Genomic DNA, 19,620 nt, shown 5'->3' with positions numbered 1-19,620 from the left:
GCAGAGGGAGAAGCAGGCTCCATGCACCGGGAGCCCGATGTGGGATTCGATCCCGGGTCTCCAGGATCGCGCCCTGGGCCAAAGGCAGGCGCCAAACCGCTGCGCCACCCAGGGATCCCCTGAAATTATATTTTCTAATGAAATATTCAGTGCAATAAAATTTTGCATGAAGTTAATAGTTTATTAACTTCTAAACCATACAATGGTGAGTATCCTTAAAGAACTCAGGAGAAAGATGTTTATTAACTTTCTAAATTCAGGTACTTCTGTAGACGAACCGGTATTTGAAGTGAAAATATTCCATTTGGGAGCATATTGTTGGTCAGTAGTTGAGCCCTAATGGTTATTCTGCAAAGATGTGATAGTTCACATGGATCTTTGTATCTTGTTGAAGGAATGTAGTCCAGCCAATTAGAAATAATTGGACGTCTTCCTAAACTTAGCTGCGTCTGAAGAAAGAGGAAATATTTTAATTTTGTAATATTAATCATTGGTTATTCCAAATTATTAGCATTTTTATTTTGTATTTTAATTCAGAAAATAGATCTTAAGTTTATATAACCCTTATATTTTTTACAAAGCTTTTTTTTAATCTGAGGCAAGTATTTTTATTTGCCTTTTATTTCTCACAGTGATATGTAAAGTTTAAATAATATGTCTAAGGACACAAAACATTATTTCTTACAACTATGAATGTGTATATGTTTTTTATTTTAGACAGATCACACACTTATGTTTTATCAGCTTCTCTTTCCAGAGTAGTGTTGTCAACTTGGCTATACACCAGAATTATCCAGGAAACTTTAAAGTATATGAATGCTGAGGTTTTACTCCAGAAAGTTTAATTCAGTTCATCTGAGATTAGGCACAGACAACATAAATCCTGCAAGGCCCCCTAGGTGATTCCAAACATTGTAGAATAAAACTTTGTACTGCAAAACCATAAGAAATCCTGATGGGGGCAGCCCGGGTGGCTCAGCGGTTTAGCGCCACCTTCAGCCCAGGGTATGATCCTGGAGACCCGGGATCGAGTCCCACGTTGGGCTCCCTGCATGGAGCCTGCTTCTCCCTCTGCCTGTGTCTCTGCCTCTCTCTCTCTCTCTCTCTCTCTCTCTCTCTCTCTCTCTTTCTGTCTCTCATGAATAAATAAAATCTTTAAAAAAATCCTGATAGGAGACTTGTCTATATGAAAAGATAAATTTTTAAGTTTCAGTTAGGGTACCCCTTTTTAAAGATTTAATTCTAGAAGCTAAATGTTAATTAAGTTGATTTAGGACTAAAAGACATTGCTGTATTACAGAGCTATTTCTGCAGTAGAACCTATAATCTGTAGACCATATGGTACTTAAATGATATATAATTTTTTTAAAGATTTATTTATTCATGAGAGACAGAAGCAGAGACACAGGCAGAGGGAGATGCAGGCTCCCCCCGGGGAGCCCAGTGCAGGACTCTATCCCAGGACCCCGGGATCAAGCCCTGAGCCAAAGGCAGAGGCTCAACCGCTGAGCCATCCAGGCATCCCGATATATAATTTTTTAAAATTATTTATTCAGTACTAAGCTATTCAAAGAATATCTGGTGTATGTTTAGTACCTTATCACCAAGTATTTAGCTCAATGCTTGGAATCATTGCTAGGGTATATGAAATAGTCTCTGCTCACAGAACTGAGGAATAGATATTTTCAATTGCACAAATATTTTAAGTTTTTAGGTTTAATATCTTGGCATGTATTTGTGAGGAGAAATGCAACTCATTTAAAAATACTGTACTGTAAAGAATTCTGTTAAATTTTTTATTTAGGGTGTTCTTAAGACCTAGAGATCCTAATAAACACAGGTTATTGTATAATCAGAATATAATAATAAGATACATCTACTTAGTAACTACTAAAATAAACCATAAATTTAACTTTTAAAATTATTTATTTAGAAGACAAGATTATGAAATAAGGGACTAATGTTCAAGATCATTTAGATTTTACTTATTTTTAATTTATAAGCCTACACTCAATTATTAATTTTTCACTGGATATAATTCATAGATTAAAAATCAAATTCATTCTTGTCTCACAGTTTTATCTTAAAATTGATCAATATTTGAGCCCAAACCCAAGAATAATATTTTGCTTACCTCTATTTCCCTGATTGAAATGGCAGAAAGCACTCTGGAACACAGCACTAAACATGTTTTGGCATCTTCCTGGATGTCTACCAATTCATGATCAACCATTATTCTCACTCTTGAAGGGTAGAGCAATATTGTTATCACAATGTTGATGGGATTTTTTTCTCTTTCTAAGATTCCATATTGCAGGAGTATTTTTAAGATATTAGATTGTCTTGTCTGAGCTACGTAGAGTAGAGGTGTGATGCCACTTAGTGGGCTTGGACAGTACACTGGTGTAAAAGTTCTGTGGACCAAACAAAAGCTTCACTGAATACAGAGCTAAGAATTGTAAGTTGTCTTAACAGTAATGGGAAAATAATAGTATTCTCTTAAGTATTAAATGTCTTAAATAGCTTTTAATGCACTTTTACCTTTATGTATGTCTTAAAAAGAGTTTTTTTTTTTTTAAAGATTTTATTTATTTATTCATGAGAGACACACAGAGAGTGAGAGAGGCAGAAACACAGGAAGAGGGAGAAGCAGGCTCCATGCAGGGAGCCCGACATGGGACTCGATCCCGGGACTCCAGGATCACACACTGGGCCGAAGGCAGCACTAAACTGCTGAGCCACCTGGGGTGCCCTAAAAAGAGTTTTCTACTCCATGAATCTAGACCAAACTGGAAGTTAATAAGAAAATTCCTATTACACATTTAAACTTTGCACTTGTAAAAACAAAGAAATTTAAATGGATGGAAAGTGTTTGCTTTTAGTGGTAGTAGCTATGTTGCTCACTGGAGAAATCCTGCTGTCATTAGAACCAGTATTAGAAAACTGATGTAGCTCTGGAAAATTTAAAACAGAGAAGGTAAAAAGGCGCTCTCTTAAATTTCACTTTATTAATAGAATAAAATTATGTGACCATTTTGATACTTTTTTGTTCATCATCTTCTTGGTCAGTCATGAATTGAGTTTGGAGATTAGATGAGAAAGGAATAAGTGCAACTATCTTAATTCTATATATTTTTTTACTTTAATAAAATTAGAATTGGTATTTGCAGGTTTAAGCAGTGAAAATTTTATTTTATTTTTTTCTGATTTTATGTGGTCCTTGCAATTATTTCATTTAATAGATATTTATGTTTGCTAATGTACTGGTCTCAATGTGTAGATAGGACATTGCATAGCTAACCACAGAAGATTTTATATTATCAAGTCTTGATTTAGCCAAATAAAAATGGCTTTAGGACTAAAGAAAGGGAAATTTTATTTATGATCCTTTGTCTCTGGAATTGTTTTGATTGGTCTAATAAGATACTAATATGTTTTGCAGAACAGCACACAAACTATAAATACTGGTTTTGGAAAACTGCAGAGCAAGGAGAGCATTATTCAAAAAGGAGGTTCTCCTGGGTGGCTCAGTGTTTGAGTGCCTGTCTTTGGCTCAGGTCATGATCCCGGTTCCTGGGATCGAGTTCTGCATCGGGCTCCGCACAGGGAGTCTGCTTCTCCCTCTATGTCTCTGCCTCTCTCTGTGTCTTTCATGAATAAATAATTAAAATCTTAAAAAAAAAAAAAGGAATTTAAGATAGGATATATTTAATTAATGAGGGGAGGCAACACAATATAATGCTATAAAAATGGAGATTTAAGGGTTCTAGATTCTAGGTTTGGTTTCTCCTAACTAGCTCTATGATTTTGGATCAGTCAGCCTCTTTGAATCTTAGTTTCCTTATGCATTTATGTATTCATTTGCTCATTAATTAATTTAACACTTGCTTGCCCAGGGTGTACTGAGTGCTAGATACACAGAGATGAAAGATACAGTCCTTTATATCAAGAAGCTTATTGCAGTCTAGTAAGGGAAATGGTCAAGTAATTCAATAATACAATACAAAATGATAATGGCTATGATAGAAACATGCTTGGTATACTGTGAAGCACTGAGGAGAGGCAGTGGAATAACCATTGTTTATAGGTTATCCTAGAGCTAAGATTTGAAGGATTAGCAGGTGTTACAGGTGTTAATCAATAAAAAGATTAGAAGTTATGTTTCATTTACAAGCATAAAGCAGCATTGGAGGATTGTTACACCTAAACTAGCTATACAAAAAGAATGTTTTGTGTTAGAAATGTTTTCTGGGTGAAGTGTGTTGAGAGAAGTCCTGAAAACCTCTCCCGTGTGATTCCCTTGTCAGGAGCTCCAAAGGGAACAGTTTAAAAATCACTAGACCAACTAGTATATCTCCCAAGCTTCATTGAGTGTTGAAACACCAAGGTTTCATGATAAAAAAAAAAAAAATAGTATGGTGTAGTTCAGAGTAACATGTTAGAAATTAAGTTGAGTTTTTGTTGTAACGCTGCCAGTGTTACTATACATATCCTTCTAATTTCCGTATATAAATATAGACATTCTCTGTTGGAATCATCTCCGGATCAGTATTGCCTGAGACATCCCATCTTTTTCATATATCCAATATATATCCCAAAATGAACTCTTACTAAACCCCTTCTCCTTCTGGATTCCCTGTCCTGCTTACAGGTATATTCGCTTTCCCAAGCCACCATTGCATCCAACTTTTTCACAGTTCTTTGATTTGTATATGTTCTTTCTATCCCTTTTCAATTCTGGGACAAGTCTTGCTCCTCATATTAGACTCTGTTTAATAAGCTCTTTTGTGGAGACTTCTTTGATGACCTGACCTTCCTTCCTCTTCTCATGACTTTGCACAGGTCTCCATTAAGCCCATATCATTTTGGATAACTTAACATTACTAATCGTTCATTTTCTCATCTTCAAAATAAATGAGTGGGCAAGACAGGCAAAAAAAAAAAATGTAAGCTCCACAAGGGCAACAATTTTTGTCTGTTGGATCTGCTATTATATCCTTAAATGCTGGGAAGCCCAGGTGGCTCAGCAGAGTGCTGCCTTTGGCTTGGGCGTGATCCTGGAGACCAGGGATCGAGTCCCACGTCGGGCTCCCTGCATGGAGCCTGCTTCTCCCTCTGCCTGTGTCTCTGCCTCTCTCTCTGTGTCTCATGAATAAATAAATAAATAAATAAATAAATAAATAAATAAATAAATAAATTCTTAAATGCCTAGAATAATGCTTAGCCTGAAGTAGACAAGTATTTGTTGATTTTTTTTACTGTTCTCCAGGAAAAAAAAAATATATGTAATTAAATTTGTTTTGTGGCTTTTGGACCCAACAAGACAATGATAACAAAAGTAAAAATAAATGAAAAATGAAAAATGAAAAAGCTTCTGCACAGTGAAGGAAACAAACCAGCAACAAAATTAAAAGGCAACCTACTAAGTGGAAAAAAGAATATCTGCAAATTATATATCTAATAAGGGGTTAGTATCCAAAATATGTAAAGAACTCATCAACTCAATAAAAAAAATTCTATTAAAAAATGGGCAGAGGATCTGAATGGACATTTTTTTTTTCCCCTTTGGAGTCAGATCCAGAAAATATTGCCATGAACAATGTCAGGGAACTTACTGCCTGTGTTTTCTTTTAGGAGTTTTATGGTTTCTGGCCTTACAAGGAGGTCTTCAGCCAATTTTGAGTTAATTTTTGTGTGTGGTATGAGATTGTGGTCTACTTTCATTCTTTTGCATCTGACAGTTTTCCCAGCATCATTTTTTGAAGAGACCATCCTTTCCCTGTTGTATATTCTTGTCTCTTTTTTTTTCATAAAATTAATTAACCATATTTGCATGGGTTTATTTCTGGACTCACTGTTTTGTTCCCTTAATCTGTATGATTATTTTTATGCCATGCTGTTGTGATTACTATCTTTTATCTTTTTTTCAAGACTACTTTTGTTATTCAAGATCTTTTGTTATTCAAGATCTTTTCTTATTCAAAACAAATTTTAGGATTGTCCTAATTCTGTGAAAAAAGGCCATTCAAAAATTTTATTAAAAGATTTTATTTCTAGTTCGTTTCCCAGAGTTAGCAGTCTTTACGTTCTGTCTCTCTTTCTGATATTTCCCACACATTTCTTCTCCCTTCCCTTATATTCCCTTTCACGAACTAGGGGTGGTAGAAGGGGTGGGGGGGGGGTGGGAGTGAATGGGTGACGGGCACTGGGGGTTATTCTGTATGTTAGTAAATTGAACACCAATAAAAAATAAATTAAAAAAAAGATTTTATTTCTTTATCTGTGAGAGACACACAGAGAGAGGCAGAGACGTAAGTAGAGGGAGAAGTAGGCTCCCTGCGGGGACCCTGATGTGGGACCCTGGGATCACGACCTGAGCTAAAGGCAGATGCTCAACCACTGAGCCACCTAGGTGTTCCTGCCATTCAAATTTTGGTACAGATTATTGAATTAGTAAATTGCTTTGGGTGGTACGGACATTTTAATGATATTGATTCTTCCAATCCATGAGCACAAAATATCTTTATTTGTGTCTTCTTCAATTTCTTTCATCAGTGTCTTAGAGTTTTCAGAGTACAGATCTGTCAGCTCCTTGGTTAAATTTGCTTCTAAGTATTGTATTCTTTTGATGCATAAGTATTTTATGAGATTGTTTTCTTAATTTATTTTGCTGATAATTCATTGTTAGTATATAAAAAGACAATAGATTTTTGTATATTGATTTTATACCTGCAACTTTTGAATTTATTAGTTTTAGCTATTTTGGTGGAGTCTTCAGGACTTACTATATATAATATAATGTCATCTATATATAGTGGCAGTTTTCCTTTTTCCTTCCCAATTTGGATATACTTTATTTTATTTTTAAATTTATTTTAATTTCTGTTTTATTTGCCTAATTGCTCTATCTAGGGCTTCTAATACTATGTTGAAAAAAAGTGGTGAGAGTGGGCCTCCTTGTCTTGTTCCTGATCTTAAATCATTGGGTTTGATATTATTTGTGGGTTTTTCATATATAGTATTTATGATGTTGGAGTACCTTCCATCTATACCCACTATGTTGAGGGTTTTTATCATAAATGAATGTTGAATTTTGTCAATGCTTTATCTTCAAATATTGAGATCATGTAATTTTTATCCTTCATTTTTTAATGTGTATTATGTTGATTGATTTGCAGGTATTAAACCATCCTTTCATCCCTGTAAATAAATCCTACTTGATCATGGTGTATGATCCTCCTTTTGATATATTGCAAAATTTGACTTGCTAATATTTTGTTGAGGATTTTTGCATCCATGTGCATCAAGGATATTGGCCTGTAATTTTATTTTTTGCAGTGTCCACATGTGATTTTGCCATTAGGGTAATTCTGGACTTATATAATGAGTTTGGAAGTGTTTTCTTTTTTTCAGTTTTTGAAAGGGTTTAAGGATAGGTATTAAATCTTCTTTGAATATTTTGTAGAACGCAACAGTGAAGCTGTCTTGTCCTGGACTTTCGTTTGTTGGGAGGTTTTTTTTTTTTTTATTTATTTTATTTTATTTTTTTTAATTTTTATTTACTTATGATAGTCACACACAGAGAGAGAGAGAGGCAGAGACACAGGCAGAGGGAGAAGCAGGCTCCATGCACCGGGAGCCCGACGTGGGATTCGATCCCGGGTCTCCAGGATCGCGCCCTGGGCCAAAGGCAGGCGCCAAACCGCTGCGCCACCCAGGGATCCCTGTTGGGAGGTTTTTGATTACTGATTCAATCTCCTTACTAGTAATTGACTTATTCAGACTTTGTATTTCTTCACAATTCAGTCTTGGAAGATTATATGTATATGAGAACTTATCCATTTCTTTTAGGTTGTTGAATCTGTTGATGTATACTTGTTCATAATTGCCTCTAATGATCTTTTTGTATTTCTTTGGTATCGGTTGTTAATTTTTGTTCCATTTCTGATTTTTTTCTTGTTGAGTCTGGCTAAAGGTTTGTCAGTTTTGTTTATCTTTTCAGAGAATCAGCTCTTAGTTTCATTGATCTTTTCTAATTTTATTTTTAGTTTGTATTTCATTTATTTCTACTCTGATCTTATTGCCTTCTTTCTACTAACTGAACTTTATTTTTCTTTTTCTAGTTCCTTTTGGTATAAAGTTAGTTTAGTTGAGCTTTTTGTTTGTTTGTTTTTTAGGTGGGTGTGTATCACCATAATCTTCCCTATTAGAACTGCTTTTGCTGCATCTCATTGATTTTGATAAAATGTATTTCTATTTTAATTTATTTCAAGATAAGTTTTGATTTCTTTCATTTCTTTGTTGACACATTGGTTGTTCAGCACCACATTTTTAAATCTCCATATATTTGTGATTTTTCCAGTGTTCTTATAATTTATTTCTACTGTCATACCATTGTGGTTGGAAAATATACTTGATATGATTTCCATCTTCTTGGATTATTGTGACTTGTTTTATGGCCTAACATATAATCTGCCCCATGTACACTCGAGAAGAATGTGTATTTTACTCCTTTTTATGCAATATTCTGTATATATATATATTACTATTATATATTATTATATATATTATTAAGTCCATTTGGTCTAATGTGTCAACTAAGCATACTTTCTTATTAATTTTCTGCCTGAATGGTCAATTCATTGATGTAAGCAGTATACTAAAGCCCCTTTCTAGTGTTTTATTGCTGTCAATTTCTGCCTTTAGGTCTGTTAATACTCACTTTATATATTTAGATGTTTCTGTGTTGAATGCAGAATGTTATATCTTATTGTTGGGATTGACCCTTTTACTTTTATATAATGCCCATTTTTTTGTCTTTTATTACAGTCTTTATTTTTTTTTAATTTTTATTTATTTATGATAGTCACACAGAGAGAGAGAGTGAGAGGCAGAGACACAGGCAGAGGGAGAAGCAGGCTCCATGCACCGGGAGCCCCACGTGGGATTCGATCCCCGGTCTCCAGGATCGCGCCCTGGGCCAAAGGCAGGCGCCAAACCACTGCTGCCACCCAGGGATCCCCACAGTCTTTATTTTAAAGTCTATTTTATTTAATGTAACTATAACTACCCTAGCTTTTCTTATTGGGGCGGGTGGGCAGATTTCCATTTGCCTAAAACATCTTCCAACCTTTCACTTTTGGTCTGTGTGTGTCCTTACATATGAAGTGAGTTTCTTGTAGGCAGTAAGGTAGAGGGATAGTGCAAAGATGATACCTTCCTGTGCCAGCACTAGGAAAGAAGAGAGAGAATGCTGAAAAGATGCCTTTTTTCCGGAAGAGCTTCAACAGGCTTTGCCCTTCTGGCAAATACCTTAGGATTAGGTATTCATTAGGTATAATGTTAGGTTTTGTACTAGGTCCCAAAGTGAATGTGTCTACTTGTGGATACTTTAAGAGTAGTATCTCCATTTCCTACAGCACTATTTCTCCTGAACATAAGTCCTGTTGGTTTTAAAGCCAGGTGTTTTGGGGGCTCATCTCTCCAGTGCAGGCCCCAAGGGTTGGAGTGTCTGATGTGGGGCATAAACCCCTTGCTTCTCAGGGAGAACCTCTGTATTTGTGAGATCCCTCTCAACAACTCCTAATTGTGGGTTGATATGCTGGGGGTGGGGTTTTTGGCTAGACCATGTCTCTGCTTCCCTAGCCCATTTAATATGGCCCACTTAATTTTTTATTTTAAAAAATAAAATAATTTTTATTTTTTATTTTTATTTTTCTTGAGGTGAGGGGAATGGGGAGAGATAGAGGAAGAGGGAGGGAGAGAATCTTAAACAAGCCCTAGGCCCAGTATGGAGCCCCATGTAGGGCTCTGACCTCAGGCCCCTAAGATCATGACCTGAGCCAAAATCAAGAGTTGGATGCTGAACTGACTCAGCCACCCAGGTGCTCCAGTCTATTAATCTTTTGCTGTGGAGGATCTGTTTAGCTAGTTTTTTTTTGTTGTTTTTTTTTTTTTTTTTTTTTTTTTTTTTTTTTTTTAAGGGGGAATTGTAGCATATATAGATGTAGATTTGTTGGGTTCATTGGAGGAAGTTCAGGATTCTCCTACCATCTTGAACCACCTCTAATCTTGCTCACTCTTAAGATATTTGACTAGCAGTATTTTAAGTATAGGAATTCAGGAGACTTAGGGGACAAAGATACCATAAGTGGTCCTTGGTAAGATTTATAGATATTAATTAATTTTAAAATAATTAAGATTGATATTACCTTTAGAAGTAATTTTGGGCCAAAAATGTTGAAAACATAAATAAAACCCAAATAGGCTTAAAATGAAATTTAAAAGTCTAATCTGTACCCAAGTGACATGATTAATCCTCATGTTTAAAGAGCATGTTACTGTAAACCAAAATTTGCTTAATCTGTACTGACAGTTAATTATAACAGTACTTATATGGATGGAGTAAGGCAAGCACAGCAAGAATTAGTTTTTAAATGTGAAGTTAATGAACTGAACCCTCTGTATCTGAAAACCTGTCATATATGGTTATGAAATGGGGCATAATATTTCCATATAGACATGCAGAGAATGATTCAGTTTTGTAGCTATACTAATTATTTCTATTTTTTCCTACTACTTCTCTTTTAGTTTTTAGTCACCAAATTTAATAGATCCTTTGTCATAATTTTATGTCTGATATTTAATGGAACCATGTTTTATCCTAACTTAGTAGGGCTATTTTCTCCCAGTTATCCACCTACCACTTTGGCTGTTCCTTTTCAACCATCTTTTACTGGTTCCTCTTTCTGTGCCCTTAACATTTAAGTAAATATGTGGTCTTTTGACTAATTTTATTTTGATTTTTTGTTCTCAGGCAATTTCATCCATGACCATAACTTCAATTACTGTCTATTAATTTATTCAACAAATATTTATTGAATGGATACTGCATGCCAAGTACTGTTTTAGGCGCTTGGGATATGTGAGTGAACATAACAAAGATGCCTGCTTGGATTGTAGTGAGGGGAAACAGTACAGGATGAACATAGCAAAATGCAAATTTTATAATATGTCAGAAGATTTGATAAGAAAAAAAAAATAGACCAGAATAGGAAGTATGGAAGTGTTGGGACAGATGTACGAGGACATTTTACAATTTTAAATAGGATGATAGGAGAGGGCATTTCTGAAAGGTAACATTTGAATAAAGAAGAAAGAGATGAAGAAGTTAACTATTTATTTGAGGATCCTTAGGAAGCAGTGTTCCTGGAGTGGTGAGGGAAGGAAGAGTAAGGGAGCCATCATGGCTGAAAGAGTGAAAAGCGTGAGGAGTAGTGGGAAACAAGGACAGAGATAATGGGATATCATTATGTAGAGCCTTGTAGATCACTGAGAGGACTTCCATCTTGTACTCTAAATGGAATGGAGGAGTCATTGGAGATTTTGAATGGAAAAGCAACATGATCTTACCTCTGTTGAGAATTTGTTATGGGATCGGAAGAGGAAAGTTACGGAGTACAAGGCAATAGCAGTAGAGATGGTCAGATTTCTGTATATTGTTTAAAGGCAGAACCAACAGATATCTAGGCAGATTAGATGTGGAATGTAAGAGACAGAGACATCAAGGATGATGCTATCCCTTAGGTAATGCAAACTCTTATGTCCCAAACTGAATTTTTAAGTCCTTTGTAATAATCGTGATAGATTTGTGGCATGACCATTGTGGTAGGCTGGATAATGGCCTCTCATACTGGCAAAAGGGATTTCGCAGATGTAATTAAGGGTAAGGATCTTGAGATGGGAGATTATGCAAGTGGACCCAGTGTAACCACAAAGGCCCTTCTAAGACGTGTCAGAGAACAAGAGAAGCAGAGCCAGTGAAGGAGCTATGACTGTACAGTGCTGGCTTTGAAGATGGAGGAAGAGGCCGTGAACCAAGGAATACAGGAAGCTTTTAGAATCTGGCAGGGAAACACATTCTCCTGTAGAGCCTCTTGAAAGAACTAGCTCTGCTGACCTCTTGATCTTAGCCCAGTAGGCTTATTTTGGATTTCTGGCCTCCAGAACTAAAAAATAATACATCTGTATCATTTTAAGCCACTAAATTTGTGGCAATTTGTTACAACAGGAGAAAACTAATACAGCTATCAACAAGTCTTAAAATTTAGAAATTTGAAATTAACTCCTCTCTTTTTGATGCTCTGCTTCTAATCACTCACTATTTTGTTATTCTGTTTAATAATATCTCTTCTTTCCTCTACTGCCATTTAAGTTCTCTTTATGTTTTACCTGGACAGTTGTGGTATCAAAGAATAGCCAGAAGTTGGAGAAGATGGTGGCAGAGCAGAATTAGTTCTTTCCCTAAAACTCTTATAAATACACATGGAAGCTAAGTTAGCACAGAGTGCCTACTATGCAAATTCAGGAGATGTCAAGCAACTTCTCCAGTCACCTACTTCTTTTTCATAAGATTGCTTCCCACAGTTCTTTTTCTGTTCAGGTTCTGGAGCTGCCACTGTACCTGGAATGTCTAAGCAGTCTACTAACTGGTCTCCCTGCCTCTAGTCCCAGTCTCCCTTCCTACAGTTGAGTCTTCAAATGAGTGCTGATGAATCTTTTCATACTACAAGTCTAACCACTGGTTAGGCATCATTCATGGTGTAAGTTTCAAATTCCTTAGTTTGTCCTACAAAGTACTTCACACTTTCACTTCCAGGCTTCATCTTTTACTACTACCTGATTTCCTATCTTACTTTCTAGCAGTTGCAGAATTGTCTATAATCACTAGAATCAACATGTTGTTTGTATCTCCTTTGGTTTTAGTCATCCTGCCTCTGCCTAGATCTTATTTCTTCAAGGGAAAGGAAGAGAAAACTCCCTTTCATCTTTTAAAAATCAGTTTAAGAATCCTCTAGAGAGCTTTTTCAGATATCTGCTGCTTTCTAATAGTGTTAACAACTTCTTTCTCTGTTCTTTCTACCAGCACATGCTTCTATTTTTGCCCTTATAGTATAATGTTTATGGTTCACTTACTAGTCTGTGAGATCCCCCAAATCAGGAAATATGGCTGTTTTGTTTTTGAATTCCCAAAAAGTAACAGAGTGCCTGGCACTTAAGGAAATGCTTAATAAATGATCATTATCTTAACTGAATGACATCATCTCTTTAACCACTTATGGTATGTCATACAATGGCATTTAGATTACGATTGCAAGTTTGTTGTAAAAAATGAACAGATTTAAGTTCCTTTCCCTCATTAGTTCTATCTTCTCTCATCCAGGGACCTATTTAGATACTTCATTATTATAATGGAGAAAGTATCATATTGGAGTATATCCTGGGGAAGGTGACAAAAATGCTGCTGTAGGAATAAACAACAGATAATAGGAAACTTAAGGTATTCATTATGAGGTCATAATAGGAAACAAGGTATTCATTATGAGGACAAATATTTGGGAGGTCTTCACTTGGGAGAGAAAATAGACTTTGTTCTCCATAGCTCTGGAGGCAGAACTGAAGAAATGGAGACAGATTTCAGTGCATGATGAGTAAGAATCTAATAAAGCTGCATAAAAATTCACTTTTTCATTCAACAAATTCTTGACTGAGCTCTTGAGTGTATCTACATAGTTCTATGCACTGAGGATTCAATGTTGAGGAAGTAGTCAGGGTTTCTTCTCTCATGGAGCTTACTTTTAATGATAGTGAACAAAGAAATCAATGAAAAAAAAAAGAACAATAGCAAATGAGCATATAGTGATTGATGTGCAGACAATAAAAATAGTGTTATGACATTGAATGAATGACTTCTTTAGATGGTGAGGCCAGAAAAGTCCTCTCTGAAGAGATGACATATATAGTGTGTTCCAGATGATAAAAAAGAACTAGTCCTAGGAAGATCTGAGTGAATAGATTTCCAGACAGAGGGAACAGTTATTATTATTGTATTATTTTTTTTTTAAATTCTAGTTTTAAAAACTTGAGTATAGTTAACACACAATATTACATTAATTTCAAGTGTACAACCCAGTGACGCAACAGGTTTACAGGTTATACTGTGCTCACCACAAGCATAGCTACCATCTGTCACCATTGCAATATCATTCCCTATGCTGCACCTTTTATTCCCATGACTTGTTCATTACATAACTAGAGGCTTATATCTCCCACTCTCCTTCACTCATTTTGCCCATCCCTCTTTTCTCCCCCCTTCCCTCTGGCAACCATCAGTTTGTTCTCTTTATGAGTATGTTTCTGCTTTTTCTCTATTTATTCCTTTGTTTTGCTCTTGAAATTCCACATATGAGTGAAATCATATATTTGTCTTTCTCAGTCTGACTTATTTCACTTTGAGGTAACAGTCATTACAGGACCTTCAGGCAGGAATGAAATGGAAGATGTTCAAGAAACAGGTCTGTGTGGTTGGGATATAGTGTTCAAGGGGGAGAATGATATGAGATTGTATTTTGTTACTATAGTGAGAGACCAGATCATGTAGGACTTTTTTTTTTTAAGATTTTATTTATTTATTCATGAGAATACACAGAGAGGAGAGAGAAAGAGAGGCAAAGACACAGGCAGAGGAAGAAGCAGGCTCCATATAGGAAGCCTGACGTGGGACTCGATCCCGGGTCTCCAGGATCACGCCCTGGGCTGAAGGTGGCACTAAACCACTGAGCCACCTGGGCTGCCCCTCATGTAGGACTTTTAAAAAATGAGTATAGGGTTTGAATTTAATTCCACTTGTAGTGGTAAAGATTTGGAGGATTTTAAGCATAGGTGATGTAACATATTTCACATTTTTATAAGGTCGTTCAGGCTTCTGAGTCAAGAATAGATTACAGGGGTTGAGAGGGAAGAGTGGAAGCTGAAAGCCTCTTTGGTAGCCTATAGCAGTTGTGGAGGCAAGAGATGAATGTGGTTTCACCTAGGTTAGAAATGGAGGAAATTAGGATATGTTTTAGAGACAAGTCAAAAGGACTTGCTAATGTGTTGATGAAAGAAAGAGAAGAATCATGAATAAATTCTGGATTTCTCTCTTGTGCAACAGGATAGAACAAAAGGGGCTATTAATCAGGTAGGGAATTCAGGGGAAGAAGCAGTTTGACAGGGAGAGAGTGAGTTAGATTAATCTTATTTCTGTTAAGTTTGAGATGCTTTGTGGAGATGTTGAGTAGACAACTTTATATAGAAGGAATCTGGAGCTCAGAGGAAAGGTCAGGGCTGGAGAGAAAGACTGGGAGTCATTGGCACATACATAATATCTAAAGTCATGGGACTGGGTAAAGTCTTTGAGGGAAACAGGATACGTATAGCTGGGAAACAGGTCCTTGGGGAAAGGAATGGTTTACCTCACAAAATAGGTAACTACTACCAGAGGTGTTCAAGCAGAGACCATATGAGCATCAGCCAGGGATGGTTGATGTAAGGTTGTTGCCCAGGGTGGAAGTTTGCTAGTGAACTCTTAGGCCCCATCTGAATCTAAATAAAACTATGAGTCTCAAAGATCTAGATGATGTTGTGGCACATAGAATTGACCAGTAATGTGTTTTACCTTGTGGATGTGTATCTAAGTCAAAATTTCTTCATTTTAGAACTGTCACTTAAGACAGTTGTTAATGGCACTGTATCATAACCCAGCATGTGTTTCTCTTTGTTTCATTTTCCTTCCTCTCCTTTCAGTTTTCCCCTTTTGCTTCCCATTTAAAAATTTTTTTAATTTATATTCTCTTCCTCTGTTTTATTCCATTTTTCTTTCCCATGGACCTGCCAGGGACACACATAGGTGTTACTTAACCCAGCTAGTGATACTCAGAAGCAGCTGCTCTTCGCTATAGTTACAGATATAATGGTCCTTAAAACAACCAAAAAGTGCTTTTTGGGGGTTGTATTTACTGATATTCCAGACCACAGTTATTAGTTCAGGTACTTGGGTGATCGTTAAGGAAAGCAATCTAGTGGTTCTCCAGGATCACAGTGATACACAATCAAGAGAACTCTGCTTCAGGCCGAATGTAGATTGGTTTAGTCTTGAACTGATTTTATCTGCCTTGTTTTCTAGTGCATACATGCACCTATCATTGTGCCTAGCTCGTACAGTGCCTCTTACGTACAAATGCACATTGGTTCTAGTCAAACCAGTACTTAAAATTGTAGCATGAATTAGAGTCAGTGCAAACTAGGTAACTTTAGAATCTGTATTTTGGACTTTTTGTACAAAGAGGTCACATTAAATATTTCATTCTGTATGATACCCAGTAGTATTCATTAGCTAGACTGACTACATGAAAATTTGGTTCTATAACAGACTGAATCAGGTACCTGACTTCATTATGCTAAATCATGGAGATTTTGGAGCCAAATCTATCAATGTTTAACATACAAATAGTGAATTATTATGCTTGATAACTACTACTAAGTGAATATGGATATATATTCTGAATTCTACTTGAAAGTCATTTTATGTACGTATTATAGATATATGTATTAGTATTAGCATTATTAATATTTCAAAGAAGAAGAGATCAGTTTTACCCAAAATAATGTCTTTGTCTAGTAAGAGAAATCTAAGTTGTCTAACATGCCCTTACCTTGAGCACTAACATGTAAACTTTATAGAGCAGAACCACTAGAAATTTATTGGCACATAATAATGTATGTATAAGGAAGCATTTATTGAATAAATAATGAAGTAATAAAGGAGTGAACAAATGAATGAGCAATCAAGTCAGGATTCCTTATCCATATATAGCCACTATGCATATTCATTTTAGAAAAAAAAGTAGTAATATAATCTAAAAAGCAATTTTTCTCCTTTTATGGTGAAAATATGAGATTATTACCTCCATATCAGTGCCAGGTTACAACTTCTGTCTTGAACATAGTCCTTTGTCTTCTTGAGAAGCAATTCCACAAAGTCAGGATTACCTTTTCTGGCGAATACCCAGTACAGAATTGTATTCACACATATTTCAGTAAATTCAAGATTAAAATTTAGTTCGAAACGGTATCCTGATTTTTCCACAAATGCAATATAATCTGAGAGTAGTATGTCAAACCCATCCAAGTCGACATACCTCAGAATTTTTGCCAGGGTTCTGTAAATCCTAGGTTCATAACAGTGATATCCCCACTGTCCCAAAAACTGCAAGGATGGTCTTTTAACAATTTTGTCAATGAGATTGCAGAATATATTGCTTCTTGGACAAGAAGTCTTACGACATAATTTAGAAGATTTACTCATCGCTATTTAAGGCAACAATACAGAAATAAAATCACAGGAGGTCATACTGTGATCCTTCAGTTACATATTTTGATAATGTGGTAGGCTTTACTCCACCAACAGGAAGTGCCCTTTAAACTGTAGCCAGAAAAAATATCATATGAACTAGTACCATACAGTACTGGATGACATCACAATAGTTGGTGATCTGTCATCAGCATAGGTCAGAAATTTGGGATATTATATGTAACTGGTAACATTTGAGAGAGTCATATTGGACATAAATGGTGTGTATAACATCCAAGAGCTAATATTTTTAAATCTAAAACTTCAGCTCAGGCCATGGTGTATTTTTGTGAGATACTGAAAGCACATTTTGTACATTAGACAAAATAATATTAATAACCAGGTTGATGGTTCATTTTAAGCTGTCCTGTTCTGCATGAGTACTGCATATTCTCACTTAAACCTGTATTCATTCTCAGAAAAGCTGTCATTCAATATTAAACAACATTTGGAAACTTTGCTTTAGGATTTAAAATTTTATAGACATTCTTCCTCTATAAATTAGACAGAACATATACAGTTTAGACATTAAAGGTGTTTCAAATAGGATGTGGCATTCTTGTCTTGACCCAGTAAAATAAAGGGGAAATAGGATTGTTTAGTTTATGCTTCAGCCACTTTCCTGTTTATGCTTCAGCCACCTCTCTATTAAATTTAATAACCTTAGGTATGTTTATTAGCAATTTTAAAGGTACTTAAATGTTTTCTTCTTTTGAATATTTTTCTTGAAATGACAGAAAATAATGTCTCTTTAGTAAAGAGAAATTATAACTTTGGGTTTACTATAATATACTTCCACTAATAGTGAATTTAGTTCTCTGTAAGCTCTAAACTCTCTTTTCCTGGAATAGCAGGAAGAACTAATAACTATTGTCATCTTTCTGAAAACCAAGAGTTTTGTTATTTTCCTCTATTTTCTTTCTCTTTATATTTTCTCCACTACAAAAAAAATACATTTTTCAAATAGACTGTTTTTATTGATTTCTTACATAAGGTTTGTAAAACATTGCAGCATTATGGAGCCAGTGAAAATTCTTCCTGAGATAAGCATGTTAACAGTTTAACGTTATCATCTTTTAAATATTTGTATGCTTATCTGTCTATCTATCTATCTATATAAATAGATATATTATTGTGTACTTTGTTCTCTTTATACAAGCGGAATAATACACATAACTGGTTCTATGAGCTGCTTTTTATTTATATAACAACATATCATAGGTACCTTTGACCTTTTATAACAATAGTTAAGTCTTCTGTATTACTATGTACCAAGTACTATTTTAAGTACTTTATCTATAACTCCTTTAATCCTTATAACAACTCTACTTCACAGATAAGGAAGTTAAGATGCGGAGCCTAGGTGACTTACCCAAGATGATAGTTCTAGTAAGTGGTAAAGTTGGCATTTGAACACAGGCAGATGGTGTCAGATGTTTTACCTCTACTCTTTCTGCTTCCCAAGAAAGAGAGAGTTACTTTTACATTTTTATGGCTAGTTTATGAATAGAAACTATTATGAAATAAGAGCTCTACAAACACACAGATAGTAGATTAATCCTGCTTTTGGAAAATAAAATGTCATTAAATGTCATTAACAAAATAATGTATTTCTCTACATGTATAGATTTCACTGATTTTTTCCATTTTGCTTTATAATTTCCTTTATGATTTGAATGTCAATAAATATGTATTTTTTTAATCAGAAAAAAGTCATTTTCACTTTGAATAAAGTAACTGGAACATACTAAGTCAAATCAGTACTGCTTTATTTTATTTTTTTTAGCTTAAAAAAAATCAAAGCCACTACTAATAGTAAACATCAAAGACATATTCATGAGACAATCTACTAATTAATAATGGTAGCTAACATATATTGAGTTCTTATGTACTTAGACTATACCAGCCAAGTGCTTTGTATGTATTTTCTCATTTAATCCTCATAATTCTCTACTAGTATGTCCCTTTTCTTTTCTTTTTTTTAATTTTTATTTACTTATGATAGTCACACACACAGAGAGAGAGAGGCAGAGACATAGGCAGAGGGAGAAGCAGGCTCCATGCACCGGGAGCCTGACGTGGGATTCGATCCCGGGTCTCCAGGATCGTGCCCTGGGCCAAAGGCAGGCGCTAAACCGCTGCACCACCCAGGGATCCCAGTATGTCCCTTTTCATGGTTGAGGAACCTGAACTTTGAATTGGTGAAGACATTTGACAGAGGTCATACAGCTAGTGAATAACAGTGATTTGAACCAAGGCTAAGTGCACAGTCCGTGTCTGTGTATCTGTGCTCAGCTGTCTTCAGGCTTCGGTATAACCGTAACATCTGTTCCTGCATGCAGCTTCTACATCTCATACGTTCATGGAAAGCCCTCAATAAAATCATTAGA

At 35.5% G+C, this 19,620-nt stretch overlaps 1 protein-coding gene across 1 annotated transcript; it reads right to left on the bottom strand.

The window, feature by feature from the left end:
* Positions 1–160: 160 nt before the first annotated feature.
* Positions 161–17,331, bottom strand: ASB17 (ankyrin repeat and SOCS box containing 17). The gene is made up of 3 exons (XM_025417954.3): positions 16,785–17,331; positions 2,135–2,414; positions 161–449 (listed from the first exon to the last, which is right to left on the bottom strand). Exons 1-3 carry the CDS (start codon positions 17,183–17,185, stop codon positions 243–245), a joined length of 888 nt encoding a protein of 295 aa, XP_025273739.1. The 5' UTR covers positions 17,186–17,331; the 3' UTR covers positions 161–242.
* Positions 17,332–19,620: the final 2,289 nt, after the last annotated feature.

This window comes from Canis lupus, chromosome 6, assembly GCF_003254725.2.
Source record: "Canis lupus dingo isolate Sandy chromosome 6, ASM325472v2, whole genome shotgun sequence".
Taxonomy (NCBI): domain Eukaryota; kingdom Metazoa; phylum Chordata; class Mammalia; order Carnivora; family Canidae; genus Canis; species Canis lupus.
The sequence above is the reverse complement of the archived record's forward strand: the minus strand, read 5'-3'. Positions and strand labels throughout refer to the sequence as shown.